This window comes from Mus caroli, chromosome 12 (genome assembly GCF_900094665.2).
Source record: "Mus caroli chromosome 12, CAROLI_EIJ_v1.1, whole genome shotgun sequence".
Taxonomy (NCBI): Eukaryota; Metazoa; Chordata; class Mammalia; order Rodentia; family Muridae; genus Mus; species Mus caroli.
The window spans coordinates 61389081-61410091 of NC_034581.1; the positions used below are offsets into that span (position 1 = coordinate 61389081).

Sequence of the window (21011 nt, forward strand, 5' to 3'; positions counted from 1 at the left end):
AAAAAAAAAAAAAAAGAATACACGAACACTAATTCCAAAGGGAAATCTATGTTTTACTTTGTTTTCTTTAATTTAAATTCTTATTAGGCTACATTAATTGCAATTACTAGTAATTATATTTTATTCAAATACATTATGATTTTTAAAAGTTTTAATATAGTTTTCTTTTTGGTTTTAGTTTTTCTTTGTGTATGTTTTGCCTGTATGCATATCTGTACACATGTAAAACTGGTGCTCTCAGAAGCCAGAAGAGGGGGTCAAATCCCTTGGAACTAAATTTACAGAGTAACTTTATAACTTTCCAGAGTAAAGTTGTGAATAGCCATGTGAGTTCTGGCCCTCTGGAAGAGCAGTCAGTGCTCCTGACTACTGAGCCATTACTCCACTCCTAGATATATTTTCATATATATTTATATGTCAAATTGATTAAGCCACACTTCTAGTATGTTCATTTAAAAATTATTCATGCTACATTTACTATGTGTAGACATGCAAATTCACTCCTATAATTACATAGTTTGAGAAGATGTGTCAATAGTATTGCTCTAAGTTCAAGGCCAGTCTGGGCAGCAAGTGAGCTCACTGGTGTCATAACCACGTAATACAAATTCTTCATGAAAATACTAATCTGTTTATATGTCAGGTCTGAATTTTTCAAAATGTGGGGTTGCGTCCTAATAAAATGTCAGTGTGCTATTTCACATGAGCCCGGAAATAAACGTACATTTCTGAGATGAGTGGGGGAAACGGTTTATTTTAAGCAAAACATTTTTTTCCTCTATAATTGAGCAGAAAAGTTTTCAAGCAAAGCTCTGCACGGATTTTATTAATATGAAATGTTTCATGACTGTATTAGAGTTCTGTCCATCAGGGAAACTTCAAGAGCAATGTTGCTTGTGATGAGTCTTCCACACGGGAGCAATGGCCAGTGCAAGGAGAAGAGAAGCATATGTCCATGTTCCCATTCCAACATATGTCACCTGCCTGTTCACACTGGCTGATATCACAAGAACTTGATCCTATACTGAGACAACCGCAAAAGAACCATTGTGTCTCTTCCATGGCAAAATTATCAGTTAAGACAGTATCATAGTAATCACACCAGAAAAAAAAAGAATGTTTACTTGTAAAGAAAACCCTAGTAATAAGTAGGGGAAAAAAAAAACAAAAAAGCAAAAAAAACCAATGGTGTGGCAAGGAACAAGCGGTGTAGAGAAAATGCTTGCATTGATGATGCTTGAGAGAAACGTGATTTGCCGCATCAGGGCTATGCTGTGCATTAGCAGTACAGATTACGTGAAGAAAAACTGCTTTAACAGGAGTTAACAGTGGATGAGAAAAATCTGAACCAGCAAAATGGATCTCCTGCGGGAAGAATAGGGTTGAAATTAAAATAAGAAATCTAAGTTTTAACATGACTACATAGTAGTTTATTTCAAAATCATGGCAAGGAATCTCACCAAGACCTGGGCTATCTGGCATGCCTAGTAAAATAAACACAAAACTATGAGCTACAGTATGCTCTGGAGAAATAAAAATAAAAACATTACTCTGTCTTGCCAATTAGTACAAGAACTCTCACAAAGACTTTGCAGGAGTGTTTTGTGCAAAAGCACTTGAAGTAGGTAAGTGAAGACATGGTCCATCAGGTAGATATTGTTATATTCAATTTGCCGAACAGGAACTCAGACTGGAATAAGTCAGAAACATGCTCAGGGTTATACAGCTAAAAATGATGAGGCTAGGCTGTCTAGACTTGGAAGCTAGAAGTGTCTAGAATTCATTATTTTCAAAGGAAGTTTATGCACACATGTCACACATGAATGATCTTGGAAGGAAGCAGAAGAGAACAACTCTGTTTAATGAACCTGTTGAACAGGAGCGGGGAAGTGATGAGGTTATGTGTGTTCCTGCATGTTGGGTGGTTATAAAACAGAGCCGTGATTAAGAAATATATCAGCATGGATTCTGTGGAGACATTCATTTCAGAAAAGCAAATTTTAAAGGGAGATGGTGTCACTGGGAAAAATAACCACATGGCGATGCCAGCAAAAACTACTGCAGGACAGGCTGAGACAAGAAGTGTGAGGGAAGGATGTATTTATTTATTCCTTCATTTATATATTTATAAGAAGGGATTCTGACTTGTATGCATAATAGAAACATTGGGTCTGAATATGAGTTTTGAGATAAAAGGATAAGGGGAACTGTGCAAATCCCACTGATTTAAGAAGGTAGCCTTCGAATTGAACTGGGAATTTACTCGAGGTAAATAAATATAAATGAGGTCAGAAACTAAAGACAAACTTCTGACTTTAACATTGGAAATAGAGCTGTGAGCTGGAGAGATGACTCGCTGACAAAGAGCACTGAGGATTTTCCAGATGATCAGGGTTAGATTCTCAGTATCCGCAAAGTAGCTCATTACCTGCTATAATGCCAGTCACAGAGGATCTGACACTCTCTTTTGGCTTCTTTTGGACACCAGGCACAGGAGTGGTACCCAGACACACACACAGGCAAAACACCCATATACATTAAAACAACAACAACAGAACAAGAGATCTGTAAAACAAGGCAGTGAAGAACACCAAATATAACTTTTCCTTGCAAATAACCATTTGTCTTTAGGTCTGGATGTTTAAATGCACACATGCATGTACACATGTGTATATAACAGGACATTAACAGTAATGATTAAACAATGTGTAAAGACTTGAAATAAAAAGAGAATGACATGTGAAAATAAGAATGCTCTAAGATTCCCCAAATAGAAAATCATTTAAAATATGAATTTTATTAAGAACACAGAAGGGGCCAGTGGAATAGTTTACTGGGTAAACATGCTTGACCATAAATCTTACACCTTGAGTTAGATCCCCTGGACCCACATGCAGAATGGAGGGACTGGCTTCTGCAAACTATTCTCTGACCTTTGTATAAGGTCTCATGTGTGTGCATTTCTGCCTATACATAGCAATTAAATTAATGTAGGTTTTTTTTTGTTTTTTTTTTTTTTTTTAGGAAGCAAGGCTACAATGATGACTCTGACAGCTGATGGGAAAAAGATATGCTAAACTGAAATTTCTGATATTTACCACTCTTGTTAAGGAAACGTATGAAATTGGAAGGAGCAGCACAAATTATTTGGAAACAGACCTGTGGGTTAACCTTGTACCCCTGTAAATGGGATGACACTGAAAGAGAAGTGTTCTGAATGGTCTGGGGTCAGCTGACCACTATACTCTGAATACCTGCATAAGAATGATTTATCTATCAAATGACTTGTGTCTGCATGGTTTTACTTTTCTGATTTTAAAAACAGTAATGATGAAAAGATTTAACTTATAATGAACCTTGAACTCTGCATTACTGGATATTTTCTTATAAATGATTTGAACACAATACAATGATTAGCTCTGTGGTGAATCATTGGATGGGCTGGGAGGATGGGGATTAAACAGGCATTTTTTTTTTATTGTCCTAACTCAGATTTTCAGTCTCTGATTTACTTAAGGAATTGGAACACATACTAAGAACCTATATGAGATTCTAAGTTTTGCTTCAAAATGTTTTGCAGTATTGAAATATCCATCCTGAAAAATATATATCTAACAGGAAGCAAGTTCAAGAGCAATATTTAATTTAAAATTGTCATTCATATCAACAAGGATCTAGTTTCACAATGGTTCATGTAAAGAATACATAAATCATTTCACATAATTTATAATCTTCAGCTAAATTAGAATGAGTTAGTTCATTACTTTTCAATTTGCTAAATTATTTATATTCATCAGATATATGAACTTTTAATACATCCTGTATATAGCTTGAACCTTCAATTAAAACTATGTAAGGCTCCTAGCCTCCTAGATAAAGAGAGTAACGGATTCATAAAGTAATAGTATGCACAAGAACATCTTAAATTCCTTTTGCAGCAGTGCACAATATGATCTCTTGAGCACATCTAAAGATGTAGCCCTTCAGAAGGCTGAGAGGAAATAACTTCAATAAGTTTATTCCAGTAATATAAAATGCATAGATTAATATATTGGTAAATAATTCTGAGTAGTACTGAAAAGCAATATTGTCGTAAAATAGAAATTAGAGATTAAAAAATTAAAGATAAATTCTACAATACATTTAATACATTAATAAAAATTACAGCAACAAAGTACAACAAAAAGGGACTACAATAAAACAAAAACAAAGTAGGCACCAAATTTCTTACCTGCCGAATACCCAAGCGGTATGCAACAATCCGATCTACTGCATCGGGGTTCATCTGTGTCCACTGTAGACTGTAAGAATACACTCGGTGTCGGTTCTGCCACACGGGGTTGTAGGTGTCATAGTAGAACTCTGGGGCATAGGCCTTTCCTGAAAGCAGAAAGTGACTCAGTGTGACTGTAGACACATCGGACCTTCTACATACTCACTGTTGAGCCTGATACAGCTGTCTCCTGAGAGGCTCTGCCAGATCCTGAACGATACAGATGCAGATGATTGTAGCCAACCATCAGACTGAGCACAGGGACCCCAATGGAGGAGTTAGGGGAAGGACTGGAGGAACTGAATGGGCCTTATCTGGCATCAAAGGGAGGGGAGGCCCTTGGTCCTGTGAAGGCTTGATGCCCCAGCTTAGTGGAATGCTAGGGCAGTGAGGCAGAAGTGGGTGGGTGGGTGGGGGAGCACCCTCATAGAAGCAGGATAAGTGGGGATGGGATAGGGTGTTTGCAGAGGGGAAACCAGGAAAGGGAAGAATATTTGAAATGTAAACAAATAAATTATCCAATTAAAAAATAAATTAAAAAAAATTATATTCCTTCTTCCGTAAGGAACTATTTTGCTTGTAAAGTCATATTATTAAAGTCAAATTTGTTTACTGGTTAGTTTTGAGACTGATTAGCGTTATGAGAAAGGAAGAATCTGGGATGACCCCGAGGGTCATAGGCTAAGCAGCTCAGAAAATGGAATTTCGACCAAGAGAAACGGAGAGCTATTGAAGGATTGAATTCCTGAGAGAAGTTCCGGGGGAAGAGTTTTTAAAGAAATTTGATGGATAAATTGAATAGATCCAGGATTTAACTACCTAGACTAAGGGAACACTAAGGATTGGAGGAATGGTCTTGCTAGCTTAAGGCATACTCACAGAAATTAAAGGGCTGAGATTGAGGGCATCACTGAAAAGATTACTAACAGGGAGAAAATAAGATTGAGTTCTGAGTACTGATACAATCCACGACCCAAAACAAGGTAAGGGCTATCGAGATTGAAAGAGAAAGAAAAAAAGAAAAGAAGAGAAGAGGAAAAAGCAGTATCGTCAAAGAAGTGTACATCAACTTCCTTGAAAAACACCTGATACAAAGAGAACAAATAGTTGTGCTTCCTGTCATAGTAGGTCTGATGTAAGATTTAAAGTTTTGAACCAACAAGGCACACTTTTACCAAACTCTAGTGCCACAATAAATGGTACAGGAAACATTGATCACAATAATCGTCACCCTAAAGAATTTCCTCAGTGCTGACAAGAGAGGGATACAATGTTCGCCAGTTTGCTACTCAAATTAGATAAAGCACATTAAATATCTGAATTCTGGTAACCTGGACCCAAGTCCTAACAAAAATATTATGTGCAGCGTTTTGTTTAATTGTTCAGTGAAATCCAGCATCAATGTTGCCCTGATGTTGGCCTCTGCTCTAGTCTCTTTGGCTTGTTTAGAACTTCTGATCTGAGAACTCAATGAGAAAAAAACAAAAACAAAAACAAAAAAAACATTTATTGTTTTAATCTACTAGATTGATGACAACTGCTTTGGTGTCTGTAAACTGATGCTGTTGGCTTGTGACTAAAATCGAAATTATCCTATAAATAAACTAAAATTAGCTCAGAAACAGTTTTGAAATTAACTGAATAGCTCATATTATAGATAAAGGAACATTGAACCAGAACAGACATATCAATGACATATGAAAATGATATAGACAAATAATCAGATACAATAAGGTCATGATTTTGATTCAAAATAATGTTTGATAGAGCTTTTCTTTTAATTGAAAAATTATACTTAGAATTAAAATGAGGTGAGATTTACAAGGTACATAATAGTATTTATTGGTAATAAAACAGATGCTGTCATGGTTATAGATAGTCCTTAGTTTAAGAACACATATGGAATATCTTCTCTGATACTTTACATTTGTTCTCTCTCAATCGTAAGACACATGAAGTCATGACAGAAATATAGTTTTGAGCTCTGACATCCAAACATGACATCTGCTGGTTGAAGAGAGAACGAATTCCTAACATTGATTTTTTTTGTTTTTTGTTTTTGTTTTGTTGTTCTTTATATAGTATTCATTTTTATTTTAGTTCTAGTGAGAATATAAAGAATATTTTCCTACTTTTTTACATTCTAATTTTATTTTTACACATGTTCCAGTTTGAAATTTTTAGATTAACTGACCTAAATCTCTATCCACTACCCAAACATGGAGATCATTTTTAGAAACACGATGCATGTCATTATATAGAGCTTAGGTTTTTAAAACATCTTTAAAATACTCAGGTAGAAGTGATCACAGTGCTCAGAATTTTTATAATAATATGAACATTATATTTTAGGGAAAAATTTAAACTTTTAAACTGAGCTTTGAAAACATAATTTCAAGCACAAAGCTACAAATATACTGAAATGATTATTCACACTTAAAGCATTAAGGTGTTTTAGATTATATGGACAGACTAATAAAACTATATTGCACATGTGTATAAAGACATAAAAGGAAAGGAAGTGATCGTGGCCCAGAGTAAATATATGCTCTGTAAAATCAATATTTCTCATAAAAGAGGCTGTAGGAGGATAAATAATATGTAAATTTACCTTAGAGAATGAATTATAGAATATGCTTGAATATGTATGAGGGATATCAGTTCATTTTTCATTTGTTGAAGATCATTAACCTACTTATATAGGTCACTATCCTAGGAGGTACAGATAAAATCCTCACAAATGAAATCAACTCAATTTTACTTCATGTTCCAAGATACAGAAAGAGAAATTTCCCACCAGAATAAACCATGATGAATTGCTGACATGACAGAGCTGGCTAAAACACTAACTATTCTCACATTTGTGCTCAAAAATGTCAGATTACATTATAATCAAATAACTTTGCCAAAGTATGCTTAAGCTTGCAAAAAAAAAAAAAAAAACAAAAATTCTTCCGAGGTTAAGGAACACAGAATTAAACACAAGACAGTGAACAAGAACCTGTAACAAGAGGAAGTGTTGGGTTTTGTATTTGTGTGAGTTTATATATTGATGTGAGTTGCATATTTAGGCCCATGATGCTGTTGGATAAGAGATGGTGCCACATGTGAGAGGTTCAATGGAAACTAGAACCTCAGTAGTATTGTGTTCTATACAGAGATTGCTACTCTTCAATAAGGAGTATTGATGTGAATATAAAATCCTTTGCTACTGATTCCAAAGAAGTACACAAGAAGTCAAGGCCTCATGGTATTAGATGCACATACTCTCAACATAGAAGGCAGAATTCTTCCCATACAAACACTTCTTTCCCTGTACCAATGACTGATTTCAAAATACAACAAAGCAAACACACAAGAAGATATTCTACTATGCACAGCTAGGAAGGAAAATGATCTACAGCAGTACTGGACATATGATAAAAGAAGCCTGAAATAGAAATTATCAATATGTTATAACTGCAATAGAATATTTAAGGCAGGCACTGCTGGCCATCAGTGAGAGAAAAAATAGCTTTTGATGCTTTTGATGCCAATGTTCTACTTTATGATGAGTGAGCAGGAAGAGAGTAATACTTTTCAAATGGCTACAGGGATGTAACATGGTTCTTATGCTCTCTACCATACTATGCACTTCTAAAGAGACTGTCTTGCCAGTATCTATTATGGGGTTGACACAATGCCTATGCTTGAAGTAGATATAATAATCCAGGATTGCATTGTTAAGAACTATGTGTGATAAGTTTAAGGACTGAATATTTATCTACATTTCAGCTATTCTGAAGTTATTCTCCCAGTTACCACATAAGTGAGGGGGAACTTGTAGTATATTTCCTGATTTTCATTTCACAGTTTGAAAAGTACCTCATTTTAACAATTAACTGAATGGGAAATAAGATAATTATCATAATAATATCAATGAGACCATTTAAAATTCAAACCAGAAATAATAAATCTAAAACTTCTCAAATGTGTATTGCTTAACATAAGAAGACTAGTTACTAAAATCCATGGCAAATCCAGAGACTACCCCACTTCGGGATCCATCCTATCTGTTGACAACAAACCCAGACACTATTGCTGATGCCAAGAAGTGCTTGCTGACAGGAGCCCTGTATGGCTGTCCCCTGAGAGGCTCTGCCAGAGCTGGACCAATACAGATGCAGATGTACATAGCCAAACATTGGACTGAGTGTGAGGACCCCAATGGGGAAGTTAGGGCAAGGACTGTAAGAGTTGAAGGAGTTTGCAATCTCATAGGAAGAACAACAATATCAACCAACCAGATCCCCCCACACCCCCAAAGCTCACAGGGGCTAAATCACCAACCAAAAAGTACACAGGCGGTACCTATGGCTCCAGCTGGATATGTAGCAACTGGATTGCCTTATCTGGCATCATGGGGAAGAGAGCTCCTTGGTCCTGTGGAGGCTTGATGGTCCAGGATAGGGGAATGCTAGGCCACTAAGACAGGAGTGGGTAGGTGGGTAGGGGAGCACCCTCATAGCGTCGGGGGGAGGGAGGAGAAGATAGGGGGCTTGTAGTGGGGAAACTGGAAGGGGGATAACATTTGAAATGTAAATAAATAAAATAATCAATTAAAGAATGAAAAAACCTCATGGCAAACTTAGCACTAGCACGGATGATATGTTAATTAAGAATAAACTGTAGTGGGGGGGAGGGTATGGGGGACTTTTGGGATAGCATTGTAAATGTAAATGAAGAAAATACCTAGTAAATAAAAATATATGAATAAAAAAAGAATAAACTGTTAAAAATATTTTAGGAGCCATGGGTTTCTGCTTGTGAGTAGTCTCTGTATTTTCACAATCAGCACTAGTAACGACGTGCTTGAGGACCAGACTCATCATATAATAGTATAATGACTGAAGGGGTGGCCAACCCACTATAGATGTCCATGCATATGTTCAATAAACACATACAACTCTTAGTCTTGTGCTACAGAGAGGAAAACATATATGCTCAAATTAGAATTCCTTTATCTTCATGTGTGTGGCACAACTTGTATTAAATAACAGAAAGGAGCTATCTTAAGCAACAGGAAACATGATATGTGGTCATCAAATCAAAAATGTTTGTTCTGGACCACTGTCTAGACACTTTCTACTCCAGCTTCCAGTAGCTCTGTGTATGGTTGCTTACATCTGATTGTGTGCCTGTTTGTACACAAATCTAGACTCTGTCACTTTTATAATAACCTAGAATAGGATCTGCATCTATACAGAGAAGTTACATTGCTCCATCATGTCCCAAATTTACTCATAGAGACTCGTGAACTACCTGCTATATGTTACTAATAACAGAAAAAGATCCTCTGTCCATGTAGTCTGCCCTCCTTTATGTAAGGAACATAAATTACTATTGGGTCCCTTGGAGTCCTTTTCTACACCATATTGTATTGTTGTCTGAAAACATTATCAACTCTCGAGTTTTTAAAGAGAAAAATTGACTGAGTAAATCTCTCAAGTGAAAATTATACATATTTTATTAAACATTTAACTCATAATAATGGATTTATAATAAGCTGCCAATAAATGCATTCAGTCTTCCCCAGTGCTATGTGCTTTCTTAAAACTGAGTAGTACCAAAGTACCTAAAAGCCTTGCTTTCATTTGAAGGACCATTCTTGGGGTGTGTATATAGAGGTAACAGATAAATGAACTGGCCTAGAAACTCCCAGACTGAGAGAAATGAATGTTCATAGTGTGAGCACTAACTTCTTGGCAAGGGTTACTGCTGCACACATTGGGGGGTGGGGGGGTGGGGTCCATCCCTGAATACGAATGCAACAAAGACCATGCAGGCAGGGAACATAGAGTGTTCCCGAGAAGGAGGAGGAATACAGAGACCATGCTGTTTGTTTTCTAGGAACATTTGCTTTCTCTAAAGCATGTAACTTTTATTAATAGAGTAGATTTCACTACAACTCCCAAGAATAATTATATCTCCTGTGAATATGATTTTCAGAGCAGGATAAAGAAAGGACTTCAAATTAAGAGTTCCTTTCACTTTGCTCAGGAGCTCTGGTTTGGCTCTGATTTGACGTGGGTATTCGCCCACAGTTAGTTCCCTGGGCTTCTATAAATTGCTGCCTTTATGGCATCTTAAAATTAAAACAAAAGTTTACTAGAATAATGTAAGAAGATTTCTTAAACTTCTATGACTTTGATTATTGCCTGTGTTTGGAAACAAAAACATATAAATAAAAATATATTATTAATTTCTTCAATTTACAGTTCCATACAAATCACACACAGACACACAGACACAGACACAAGACACAGACACACACACACACACACACACACACACACACACACACACACACACACAAGAATAAATCCCCTCCACTGGAAAAAGAAGATACATCATGGTTTGCATGCATGGTTTGCATACTCTCTCTCCTGACTGCTTTATGTCAATTTTCTGGCATGCCCTTGAAACACTTTCTGTATTGTTCTCATCCATTAAACATCTCATCAGGATAACGGACAGATGCCAGATGATTAAGCAGATAACTGGAGGTTAGGGAGATGCCTGGGAGTCCACCGATCTGAAAAGTCCTTTGAGTCTTTCAGTGATTGGTTTTATTATCACCTGATATCTACGTGTGCTGGTGCTGGTTGGTTTTGTTGTTGTTGGTTTGTTGTTTTTTGTTTTTGTTTTTGTGTTTGTTTTGTCCAATTGACACAAACTAGGACTATCTGGAAAGAGAAAATGTCAGTTTGGCTTACGGACATGTCTCTGGAGGCATTTTCCTGATTAATGATTGATGTGGGAAGGCCTGGTTCATTCTGTACAGTACTACTCCCGGGCAGGTAGACCTGCGTTGTAGTGGAAAGTAAGCTTCAGAAGCACTGGATAGCGAGCTGGTAGGCAGCGTTTATCCTTGTCCTCTGACTTCAGGTTCCTGCCGAGTTCCTACCCTGACATCCCTCAGTCACAAGATATAACTTGGGACTTGTAAGATGAAATAAAACCTTTCCTCTCAATGTTTCTCTTTCTCAAGGTATTTATCATAGCGATAGAAAGTGAATTTAAACACCGTGTAAAAACCATTCTAGGAACATTTGTTTTCTCCAAAACATAAGTTGAATCAATATAGTAGATTTGACTACAACTCCTGAGAGTAACTAGATGTACGAACCTGACTCTCAGAACAGGATAGAGAAAGGATTTCAAATAAAAAGGCCTTATTTCATCTTACAAATACCAGGTTAGTCACGGTAGTAACCCAAGGCATGAACCAGAACATATGATTAATGTAAATATTGTGCAGCACTTCATATGCTCAAAACAAATTAGTTGGTGTTTAGTTAGTGGAAAACATCCAGGTAGTGTTTTACTAAGGTTATTAATGTTAAAATGGTCCATAAGAAAAGAGACTTCTTTGGCACCAAGGAATATTCTTTTCTCACAAGGAAAACTGAGATTTCAGACTGTTTAATCCTGCATACACTGCATTGCCTGCATACTCCAAAATATGCAAGGAAGCCATGAAAAGTAGTTTGGAATCTCTACCCCTCATTAGTTTTGCTGATATCTGTTTGCCCGTTATCTGAACAGGAATGGCATTGTACACCTACACAATGGTGAGCACACATAATTTGATTCATATCTTCCTAATTTAAATTTTTATATCTTTTGATACTGACTTATTTGGTCATTCTGTCTTTCAAAACAAGGCATATAACTGAAGAAAATATAATGGTTATCTTGAGGGAGAAAAATACTGCAAAGCATGGCCCATTTAATGTCCCTCAAAGTATTTTGACACTAGTTTAGAAGAAAAATGAACACAGGGTGTTAGGAAAACTATTTTTGTAACATATATGAATATAATATAGATATGAAATTTAAATACGTGAATAATGTAGATATCATGGAGCATTTTCCATGCTCACTCCAGTTTAGTTGGTGAATATCATCCACATTGTGTCTAGTGCTTCACTGCACAATGCACGTCATTATGGGAGTACTGGAGACCAAACTCAACCCCTCATGAAAGCTGGCATAGCTCTCTGACATTGAGCTACACTCCTTTTCCTCTCAATTGTGCATATTTTGAGCACAGATTTTCCTGAGTTTGGAAAATATGTATTACTTCATAAACTGTACTTCAAGCAAGACATAGACCCTACTCCTTTGAAATTACTGTTTGGCATCCTTGGTGTTGAAAAAACAAGAAACAATTTTTTCTACTATTATAAATTAGTGTTATCTGTTAAATGTTTCATATGCTATACTCATGAAGTATTAACTCTCCTTTCCAGAACCATTCTGCTTTAAGCTCATCCATATTGCTGCATGTGCCACTTGTTCTTCAAGTCTTAATGACTAAGTAAAATGTATTTCCTAAGCTGCTCAGAGTTGTTCACTTCCGCCTGTCAGTGGATATTTCTTTTCTCAAAATTTGATGCTATTTCAGGTAGCATAGCCAAGACATTAAGCAGATATACACTTATATATACTATATTTATATGCCCTAGTATATACGTATATATACTAGTGCTCTGTACTCATCTAGGGTAATTGATGTCATCTTGATTAGGGCATAAGATGTTTTATATTTCTTAAAAGAAACTTATTGTTTCTTTGTGATTTTCACATCACACACCTCAATCCCATTCACACCTGTATCTACCTCCCCTCATACCTACCTTCCACCCTTGCAACCCCCACCCCAAACAGAGAAAATAAGTTTCATTGTGGAAGTGAGAGTGTGTCACCGTGTGTCCCACAGTGTACCCATTTGTCCATACTTCTTTGCTTGCAAGTGTTCATGGCAATATCTCATTGGTCTGGTATTAGACCCCTGTCTTCTGCTACTCTATTAATGCTAGAATCTCACTGGGACTTCTCTTGAATTTCCTATTGTTGCCCTGTGTCATGGAGATCCCATAGAAGACCTACCCTTTCCTGCATTTCAGCAGTTCTCGGTGGGGAAGATGTTGGGAAGGGTCAATTCAAAGCCCTGGGTCTGGGCTTGAGAGGTATCTGAGCTGCTCAGCCAGCTGGCTTTCCTAATCTCAGGCCTTTGGTGAGGTTCACCAGCAAACGCCACAAGGGCCAGTTCTACTCTGCCGCCTAAGTGAGGTACAGGGTCTGCTTTCCCAAGTGCTGCAGTAAAAAAAAATGAATATGGCCAGTTCTCTCATTCTCATGACCCTAGGGCCAGCTCTCCCACCTGCCACAGAGGACGGAATGGAGGAGGACTTCTCTCCATTTTCTGGGCCACTGCCCAGCAGACAAGAGGTGGGGCAGTTCTGAGCTCATGCCCTTAGAGAGCATCACGTGCCACCTCCACACCCAGGTTCAATTCTCCTGCTGCTCAGGTGAGGTGACGGGCCCACTCTCCTGAGTGCTGAAGCAAGTGAGGGGCAGGGTCTGCTCTCCTGCTCTCATGACCCCATGAGGCCACTTTTCCCACCTGTCCCCAGTGTGAGGGCAAAGGTTGGGAAGGGGACTCTCTCTCTCTCTCTCTCTCTCTCTCTCTCTCTCTCTCTCTCTCTCTCTCTCTCTCTCTCTCTCTCTCTCTCTCTCTCTCCATAGCACAGCAGACAAGAGGCAGGGCAGCTCACCCACAACCCCCACATCCAAGGACAGCCCTACTGTGCTACCCAAGTGAGGTCTGTTCTCCCTGAATTCTGCATCAGATAAGGGGCAGGGCCAGCTCTCTGATGCTGATGACATATGGGCAAGCTGTTTCTTGCTGTAGGTGGCAAGGCGCAAGTGGGGTTGGGGGACATCTGTCCCACGCCCATGTCACTGAATGGCAGACCAGTGGCAGGGCCACCTCTCTTATGCTTGTATCCTTGGGATAGCTCACGGGTAGGGAACTCCCACAGTGTGCTGCGCTCTCACTCTTCTGAATACTGAAGCTAGGTAGGGGTGAGGTTAGCTCTCCTGCTCTCATGTCTCCATGGCCAGCTCTTCCAAGATGCCCAGGTGAGGGGTGGGACCAGTTCTACACAGCCCTCAGATATCACCAAGTCTCCATAGTAACACAAGGACATCTGCCTGTCCTTTGGTGGTAACTGACCACTGCTGCTTCAGGGCCACAAATCCAGACATGGTCCTCCAGGGCAGCATAAGCCAGGACTTCACTATGGTCCCAGGTGGCATCACTGGCTACTAACATCAGGTTCTTCCTTACAACCCTTTAGTCTCAGTTCTGCCTCTATTCATTGTGCCCACATCCTTCTGTTTCTCTTTCTCTTTCCCTTTTCCACTACTTACTTGCTCCTCTGAGTGGTGTTCAGGGTCTTTGACTGTCTGGGATCATCTCAGGAGTGATCTCAGGAGTGTATTATGGCACTGGACTGAGGTCATCTTGGGCATGGTCTGAAATCTCAGGCCCGTGCAATGCAAGTCTGGTGATCACCTTAGGTTAGTTCCCTGTCAGAGCCCTCGTGGCACCCACCTTTTGGTCATCTAAGTCTTGTGCTTACTCCTTATTGGGCCTGTCTGCATGGCCTTATTGCAAGGGTTTTCTCTCTCTCCAGTCCATTCTATCCCAGGCCCGCGGTCCCAGGCAGGGTTCTTGTAGTCTCTGGCCCTATTCTCATCCTCAGAGCCCATCAGAGCTTGTGCAGTGTCAGTCTGGTGGTAGTCTCAGGCTTGATTTTTTTTTTTTTTCAGGAAATGTTAGGTCACTAATATTTCAGATGTTCATAGGTCAGAACATAGATTCTCTCCTCTCTGCCACCTACTGATGCACATGTGACACAGCAGCCACACCTGCAATGCCTCTAGAGACAGATTTTACTTTTCTTAATCTGAATTTGAATTCTTACCAACAGAATGAGATAGAATCACTTTCTTAATTTGTTCAACATTTGATATTGCCAGCTTTTTAAACTTTAATCAATAAGATTGATGTGTGTATGTAGTATGACCTCATTGTGGTTTAGATTTCTTTTCTAAGATACATAACAATGGTGATGAGTTTTCATATGGCTATTGGCCAATTATATACTATTTTATGAAATGTCTACTGAAGGTTTTTGTCAATTTTAAGTTAGATATTTTCTTATTGAGTTATAAGAATTCTTTATATATTTGAGATATTATGTTTTGTTTCTTGCTTTTTCATTTTTTAATATCTTTGGAACAAGAGAAGTCTGCACTTTTATTAAAGTCTAATTTTTTAATAACTGAATCTTATACTCTGTTTTTGGAAAGTCTTTATATTTTCTGAATTTGTTTTGATTTTCTCTTACAGATTATAGTTTATTTCCTTATAATTAGATCTTTAGTCAGTTCTAGACTTATGTGTAATGTGAAATATTGTTTTAGGGGTTTTAATATAGATATCCAGTTGTTCCAGTACAATTTATCCAAAGAAATGTGTGTGTGTGTGTGTGTGTGTGTGTATGTGTGTGTGTAAGTGTGCATATTTAAGTAAGTTGTACTCTCATATACATGTAGAGGTGGATATGAGGATATTCTTCTCTGTTATTTTCCAACTGAATTTTTTGTTTTTTTTCAGGTAGGGTCTCATTGAACCTGAAATTCACTGTTTGGGCTAAACTGTCTGGACAGTGAGTCCCTAAGATTTGCTTCTACCTCCAGTGCAGAGGTTACAAACAAATGCTTCGAAGCTAGTATTTAAAAATGGGTGTTAGGGACCCAAAGTTAGGTGGCAGAATTTATTCAGCAAACATTTACATACTCAATCATCTTTCCTGCCTATTTGTTTTCTAGCATTTTTTTATTCCAGTAGATTGTGCTAGTGTTTTTAAGTTGTCAACTACTCTAGATATGTAACTCCGGAAGTCTATTTATGTCTCTGTATCCAATCCCTTTGATGTGTTTATTCATCATTATTCAAATATGCACCACTTTGATTAAATTGGCTTTATAGAGGCATTGAAGTGAGATAGAATGACTTAGTTAGTTCATTTTCTCTTTTCTGTCAGATAACATCTAGAATAAGTGTTTGATTTCCTACAAAATATGTTAGGACTTTTATTAGAATTGTTTCAGTCCATAGACTCCACAAAAAAGTTTGGAATTAATGTACATCAAAATAATAGCTATTCTTTCCATCCCTAAATATGAACAAAGACATATGTTTAATATTTTTATTTAACCTTTTTGAAATATTTTGGAATCTTACACACATTTTATTAAATTTATTTCCATTTGATGTCATTAGATGTATATTTTTAAACTTAAAAATTAAAAATAGTTATTTCCATTAGCTCAATATATTCATGAGTTGGAAATGGAGACTCAAGTAGTCATGGATTGAAAATATTTAATGAGAGAATGTGTTTCTCCTAAACACAAACAGAATTCCTTTTTGGTAACTATTTTTTAAAGAACATTACTAGCATCTATTATCTATCATTTACATTGCACTAGGTGTCATAACTAACTAGTTATTAAAGTATACAAGAGATCATCTAGAGATTTTACACAAATATTATCCCATTGTATACAAAATCAATCTCCTACAAATGCCCAAAGCAGGCTTATGCAGAAATAATTACTGATTTCAAGCAATTTTTGATGCCATTATTAGAATATATGAACAATTTATATTGATTTTTTAACAAATTTCTTAGATTTTCTATAAAAATATGACTAATGAAAAATGTACTTCTCCTTTCTCTCCAAGTCATATGCTCTTTTCCCTACTTTCCTTATAGGTTTGCAATGGCAGAGACCTCCATGATACCACAGATTCTAGAAAGACTAATTTTGTCTTTTTTCCAACAAGTAAGTTGTTTAATTAACACATTATCCACTCCGATGAGCACTATAGTGATCTATAAATATGAGTCCAATAAATGTGCTTAGTGGCATATTTCATGTCTTCTAAAACAATTAACAATTTTATGTCTATGTATTTTTCCAAATTTTGATATATGGGAACTAAAATAGTCAAGTACAATTCCACAATAGTCTATTCTGGTATTATTTCTTAGTTTATGAATCTTGAAGTTCCACTATTATGTGTACACATATTTACAATCCTTCCAAGATTATTATATGTGACCTGCTACTTTTCTCATTCAATTCACTGCCTTGGAGTTTACTTTTTAAATAACACAGCTATGTCAACTGTTTCTTGTCTTCCTATTGTGGCAATTATGTATCCCCCACACTTTTCCTGAGCCTTTATATTTATGGTATGAATCCAGTCCATGACAGTATGTATATTGTAGATTATTTTCTTTGAAACGATTCAATCTACCACTTTTTACGGGACGGCTAAATTCACTCACATTTTATACAATTACTAACAAACTTGAGTTTTCCATTTGTTCCTTTAGAGTTCTTTTCAGCCACTGTCCTATTTCTGTATAGTTTTGAATAAATCCAAACATATTTGATTTTCTATCATGTACTATTTTTAAAACTTAGGACTCTTTGGATGGCTTAAATTATGCTACTTTAGTTGGTCAGTTGCTGTCATGTTCCATAGTATACTAGTTAGATCTATACTGGTATCACAGTGCTCATCATACTTCCTAAGGGCTATACTCATTGCACTTCACAAATATTATCATATTTTAGTTGCAAAATCTTATAAATATGGACTTAGACTCACTTGTTATAACTTATTGTTGAGTCAGGGTTTGACTCATAGTAGATTGGACTGGATATGGGCCCATACTGAGACCTACAAGTTGCTCACGGACACTGCAGTGGGGAAGGATAGTAAGGTAAAAATAGATTATGAGGGTTAAAACAGCAAAGTCAGCATCACTAATGATGAGAGACAAAAAAAAAAAATGTGTGCAGCTGGCTGTGAGATAGCAGAGTGCTCTTGAGAAGAAAGAGACACACAGGCACTGGTGAATGGTGGGCAGCATGAATAGCTGCATGAGACATTTCCCCTTTGGGAAATGCAAGGTCTGCATTATTGCTTCTTACATATTCATGATTTTAATACATTGCTTCTAATGCAGCTAATTGTAGTAGACTAAATTGTAAGGTTGGCTTCTGTTAAGCCTGACTCTACCCCAAAGGACCCTATAGACAGAAAGATGACCATGAACATTGCCGCTTCTTCTGGGTAGCTGAGGACAAAGATGACTTAATTTAATGTCATCAACAGTGCTTAGGACATCTACAAGGTCAAAGGGAGCATCATCACCAGGCAGTGCCTAAGGGCTGGCTCAGAGTCAAGGTCAAGACTAACAAAGCCAAAGTCAGAGATTAACAAGACAGCCCTGGCCTTTAACACTAAAAATATGACCCTTTCTCCTTGCCAGTAAATCATGCACAAACTGTGGGGTCCTCTAATTTGTCAAATCATAACATTACCTCAGTCTTCACCCATTATCCCATAAAAGACCCATTGGCCAGTTTGCCACAGCAACCTGCTGGAACCCCTTTCATAGCCTCTGAGATCTCTATTGTCTCTTTACTAAATCCTTATATCTTGGAAATCTCCCTTACCTTTTTAATGCTCTGTAAAATTCTTAATAAAGTGTGATTTCTTGCTCACTCTTCTAAGTGCATCATTAACATTCACTGGAGTCATCCACAGATACATCATTTTCCTACACCTAGAACCCATAAACACCCTGCCCACCATTATCTCTATCTGGCTTTCTTTGCTCCCTCAAACTGTTGAACTTGGCCAGTAGCCCTGTTCTCAAATAAACCTGCCTTTTTTTCCTTTAATTTGACTTGAATTGGCATATTCATTGACAAAGATAACCTATCAATGAGCATATTCCAGCAAATTATGATTATAGTCTTATAAACCGAGAACATAAAAATGAAGTCGTAGCACCTCATGTTTATTATGTATCCATAAAGACTTATCAAGTATTTTCCTCATTGTAAAAATGTCATCAGTTAAGACACCTGTACATAGTCTTGTGTTGTACTCAGTTTTAATAGTGGCTAACCAAATAAAAATATACTGCATACCCAATGTTACCTGCATAATTTTTTAAATAATATACAATTATATCATTTTTCCATTTCCTGGAGGAATGCTAACTCTGATATAATTCTCTTTTGAGAGCTTTTCCACTGGCACACACTCTTTGGAAATACCCATCTCTCCATGTATTTCCTGGAATTGTACTTTATTTAGAACTTGACCTTTTCTTCTTTTTTAAAAAAAATATTTCATTTTATGTGGAGATCTTGGAGCAATAATGTTGACCTGAGACTGAAGAGCACATACCACGAAAAGAAAATAATGCCTGTGGGCATTCCCTTCCCCTCTGTGAGGAAACTCATAACAGATTTATTCCTTTCCATGTTATCAGAATCCACTTGCTGCACCCCATGGATGTGAGGTGGAAGGATGGAGCTTAGAGCTGCTTCTGCTCTCAGCTTGTCTTCTCCTTTTAAAAGAGAAGTTGGGGCACATAGGGAGGAACAAATGAAAACCTTAAATAAGCAGCACGGTCCTAACCCTATAGATAAATTAGACACCAGTATCATATTAGACAATTGGAAAGTGTCTATAGCCAAAGAGTTGAAAAAGCCATGCAGTTAATTTCATGACCCCCCCTTTTTTTTATTAATGAATGAAAGTCAGATTCTTTGTTTGTTCAAACATGAGAAAAAGAAATTGCCTCTACATGGTTCCTATTGCTGTTGAAAGTAATATGTGGGTCATGTTGGGAGATGGTTTTGTGCACTGTGTATTCAGATGATGATTTCTATATGGGAAATGTGGATGTAGTCTGGATTTTGTTATTGTCATTATTATGAAGCATTTCCTGACTCGGGATTTGTAAATCATCATCATCTTATTGTTCAATAAAGAGCTGATCAGCCTATTATCTGAATAGGAGAGAAAAGGCAAGACTTCTGGAGAGAGAGAGAGAGAGAGAGAGAGAGAGAGAGAGAGAGAGAGAGAGAGAGAGAGAGAGATTGAAGAGATTCACCATAAAATACTCGCCATGAGCATGGTAGAGGACAGCATGAAGCAGAGGCATCCAGGGTGAGACTCAAATGGCAAATACTGAATAACGGGTTTGGGAAGTAGCTTATGCCATCACAGTCATGGAGGAATAAATGAGGATCTGCCCTGAAATAATGCTGAAGTTTAAAATGAATTTATTAGGCCTTCATGTCCTTTATTTGGGATCAAGGGGGTATGTAGAAAAGCCTCAAGTTACGTTTACAGGGGCAAATGGTTCAGCATGAAAGGTCACTGGAAACCAACCCTGACATCTCAAGTTCCATCCCTGGATTCATATGGTAGAAAAAAACTGAATCCTGCAAACTGTCCTCTCACCTCTACACATGTGTAAGGTGTGCAACATCACAAATTATAAAAAGGTTTTCAATGACATGGGCCAAAATAAAAGTCTAGTAAAATCAAAAGGAGAGTCCAGTGGAAAAAATGACTTCATATTCCTTGGTAGTAAAGTGAACTTTATCTCTCTAATATAGTGTTTCAGGAAGCAAAAATGACTCAAAGAAAGTCCATCTTTAGAGAGATTTCTTATAACCAGAATGTAACACCTAGATTTCTTATTAATAAACATGTTTTCAGTCTAGAACATTTTCATTTTTTTAATAATAGCTTTTCAAAGATGACATGGGGGCCAGTTTCCTCATTCAATATCACAAATGATATAACAGTTAAATGTAAGTTTACTAAGAGAAAATAACATTGAAAAGGTAATTTCCTCTTTTTTTTTTTTGTAAACTTGACACAAAATTAGACCTATCTGGGAAGAATAGCTGCCTTAATCACTTTATACTCACTTGACAGGTTAAACTGTAA

At 37.2% G+C, this 21011-nt stretch overlaps 1 protein-coding gene and 1 pseudogene across 2 annotated transcripts in view; both read right to left on the reverse strand.

Annotated features, from left to right (window-relative positions):
* The window catches only part of Mdga2 (MAM domain containing glycosylphosphatidylinositol anchor 2), a 749855-nt gene that overhangs the window by 70061 nt on the left and 658783 nt on the right, over nt 1-21011 (reverse strand). For both annotated transcript variants that reach the window (XM_021179085.2, XM_021179084.2), the window contains exon 10: nt 4232-4380. In XM_021179085.2, the coding sequence (XP_021034744.1) occupies nt 4232-4380 (149 nt within the window). The remainder of the gene's footprint in view (nt 1-4231; nt 4381-21011) is intronic.
* LOC115032870 lies at nt 14938-15056 on the reverse strand (annotated as a pseudogene).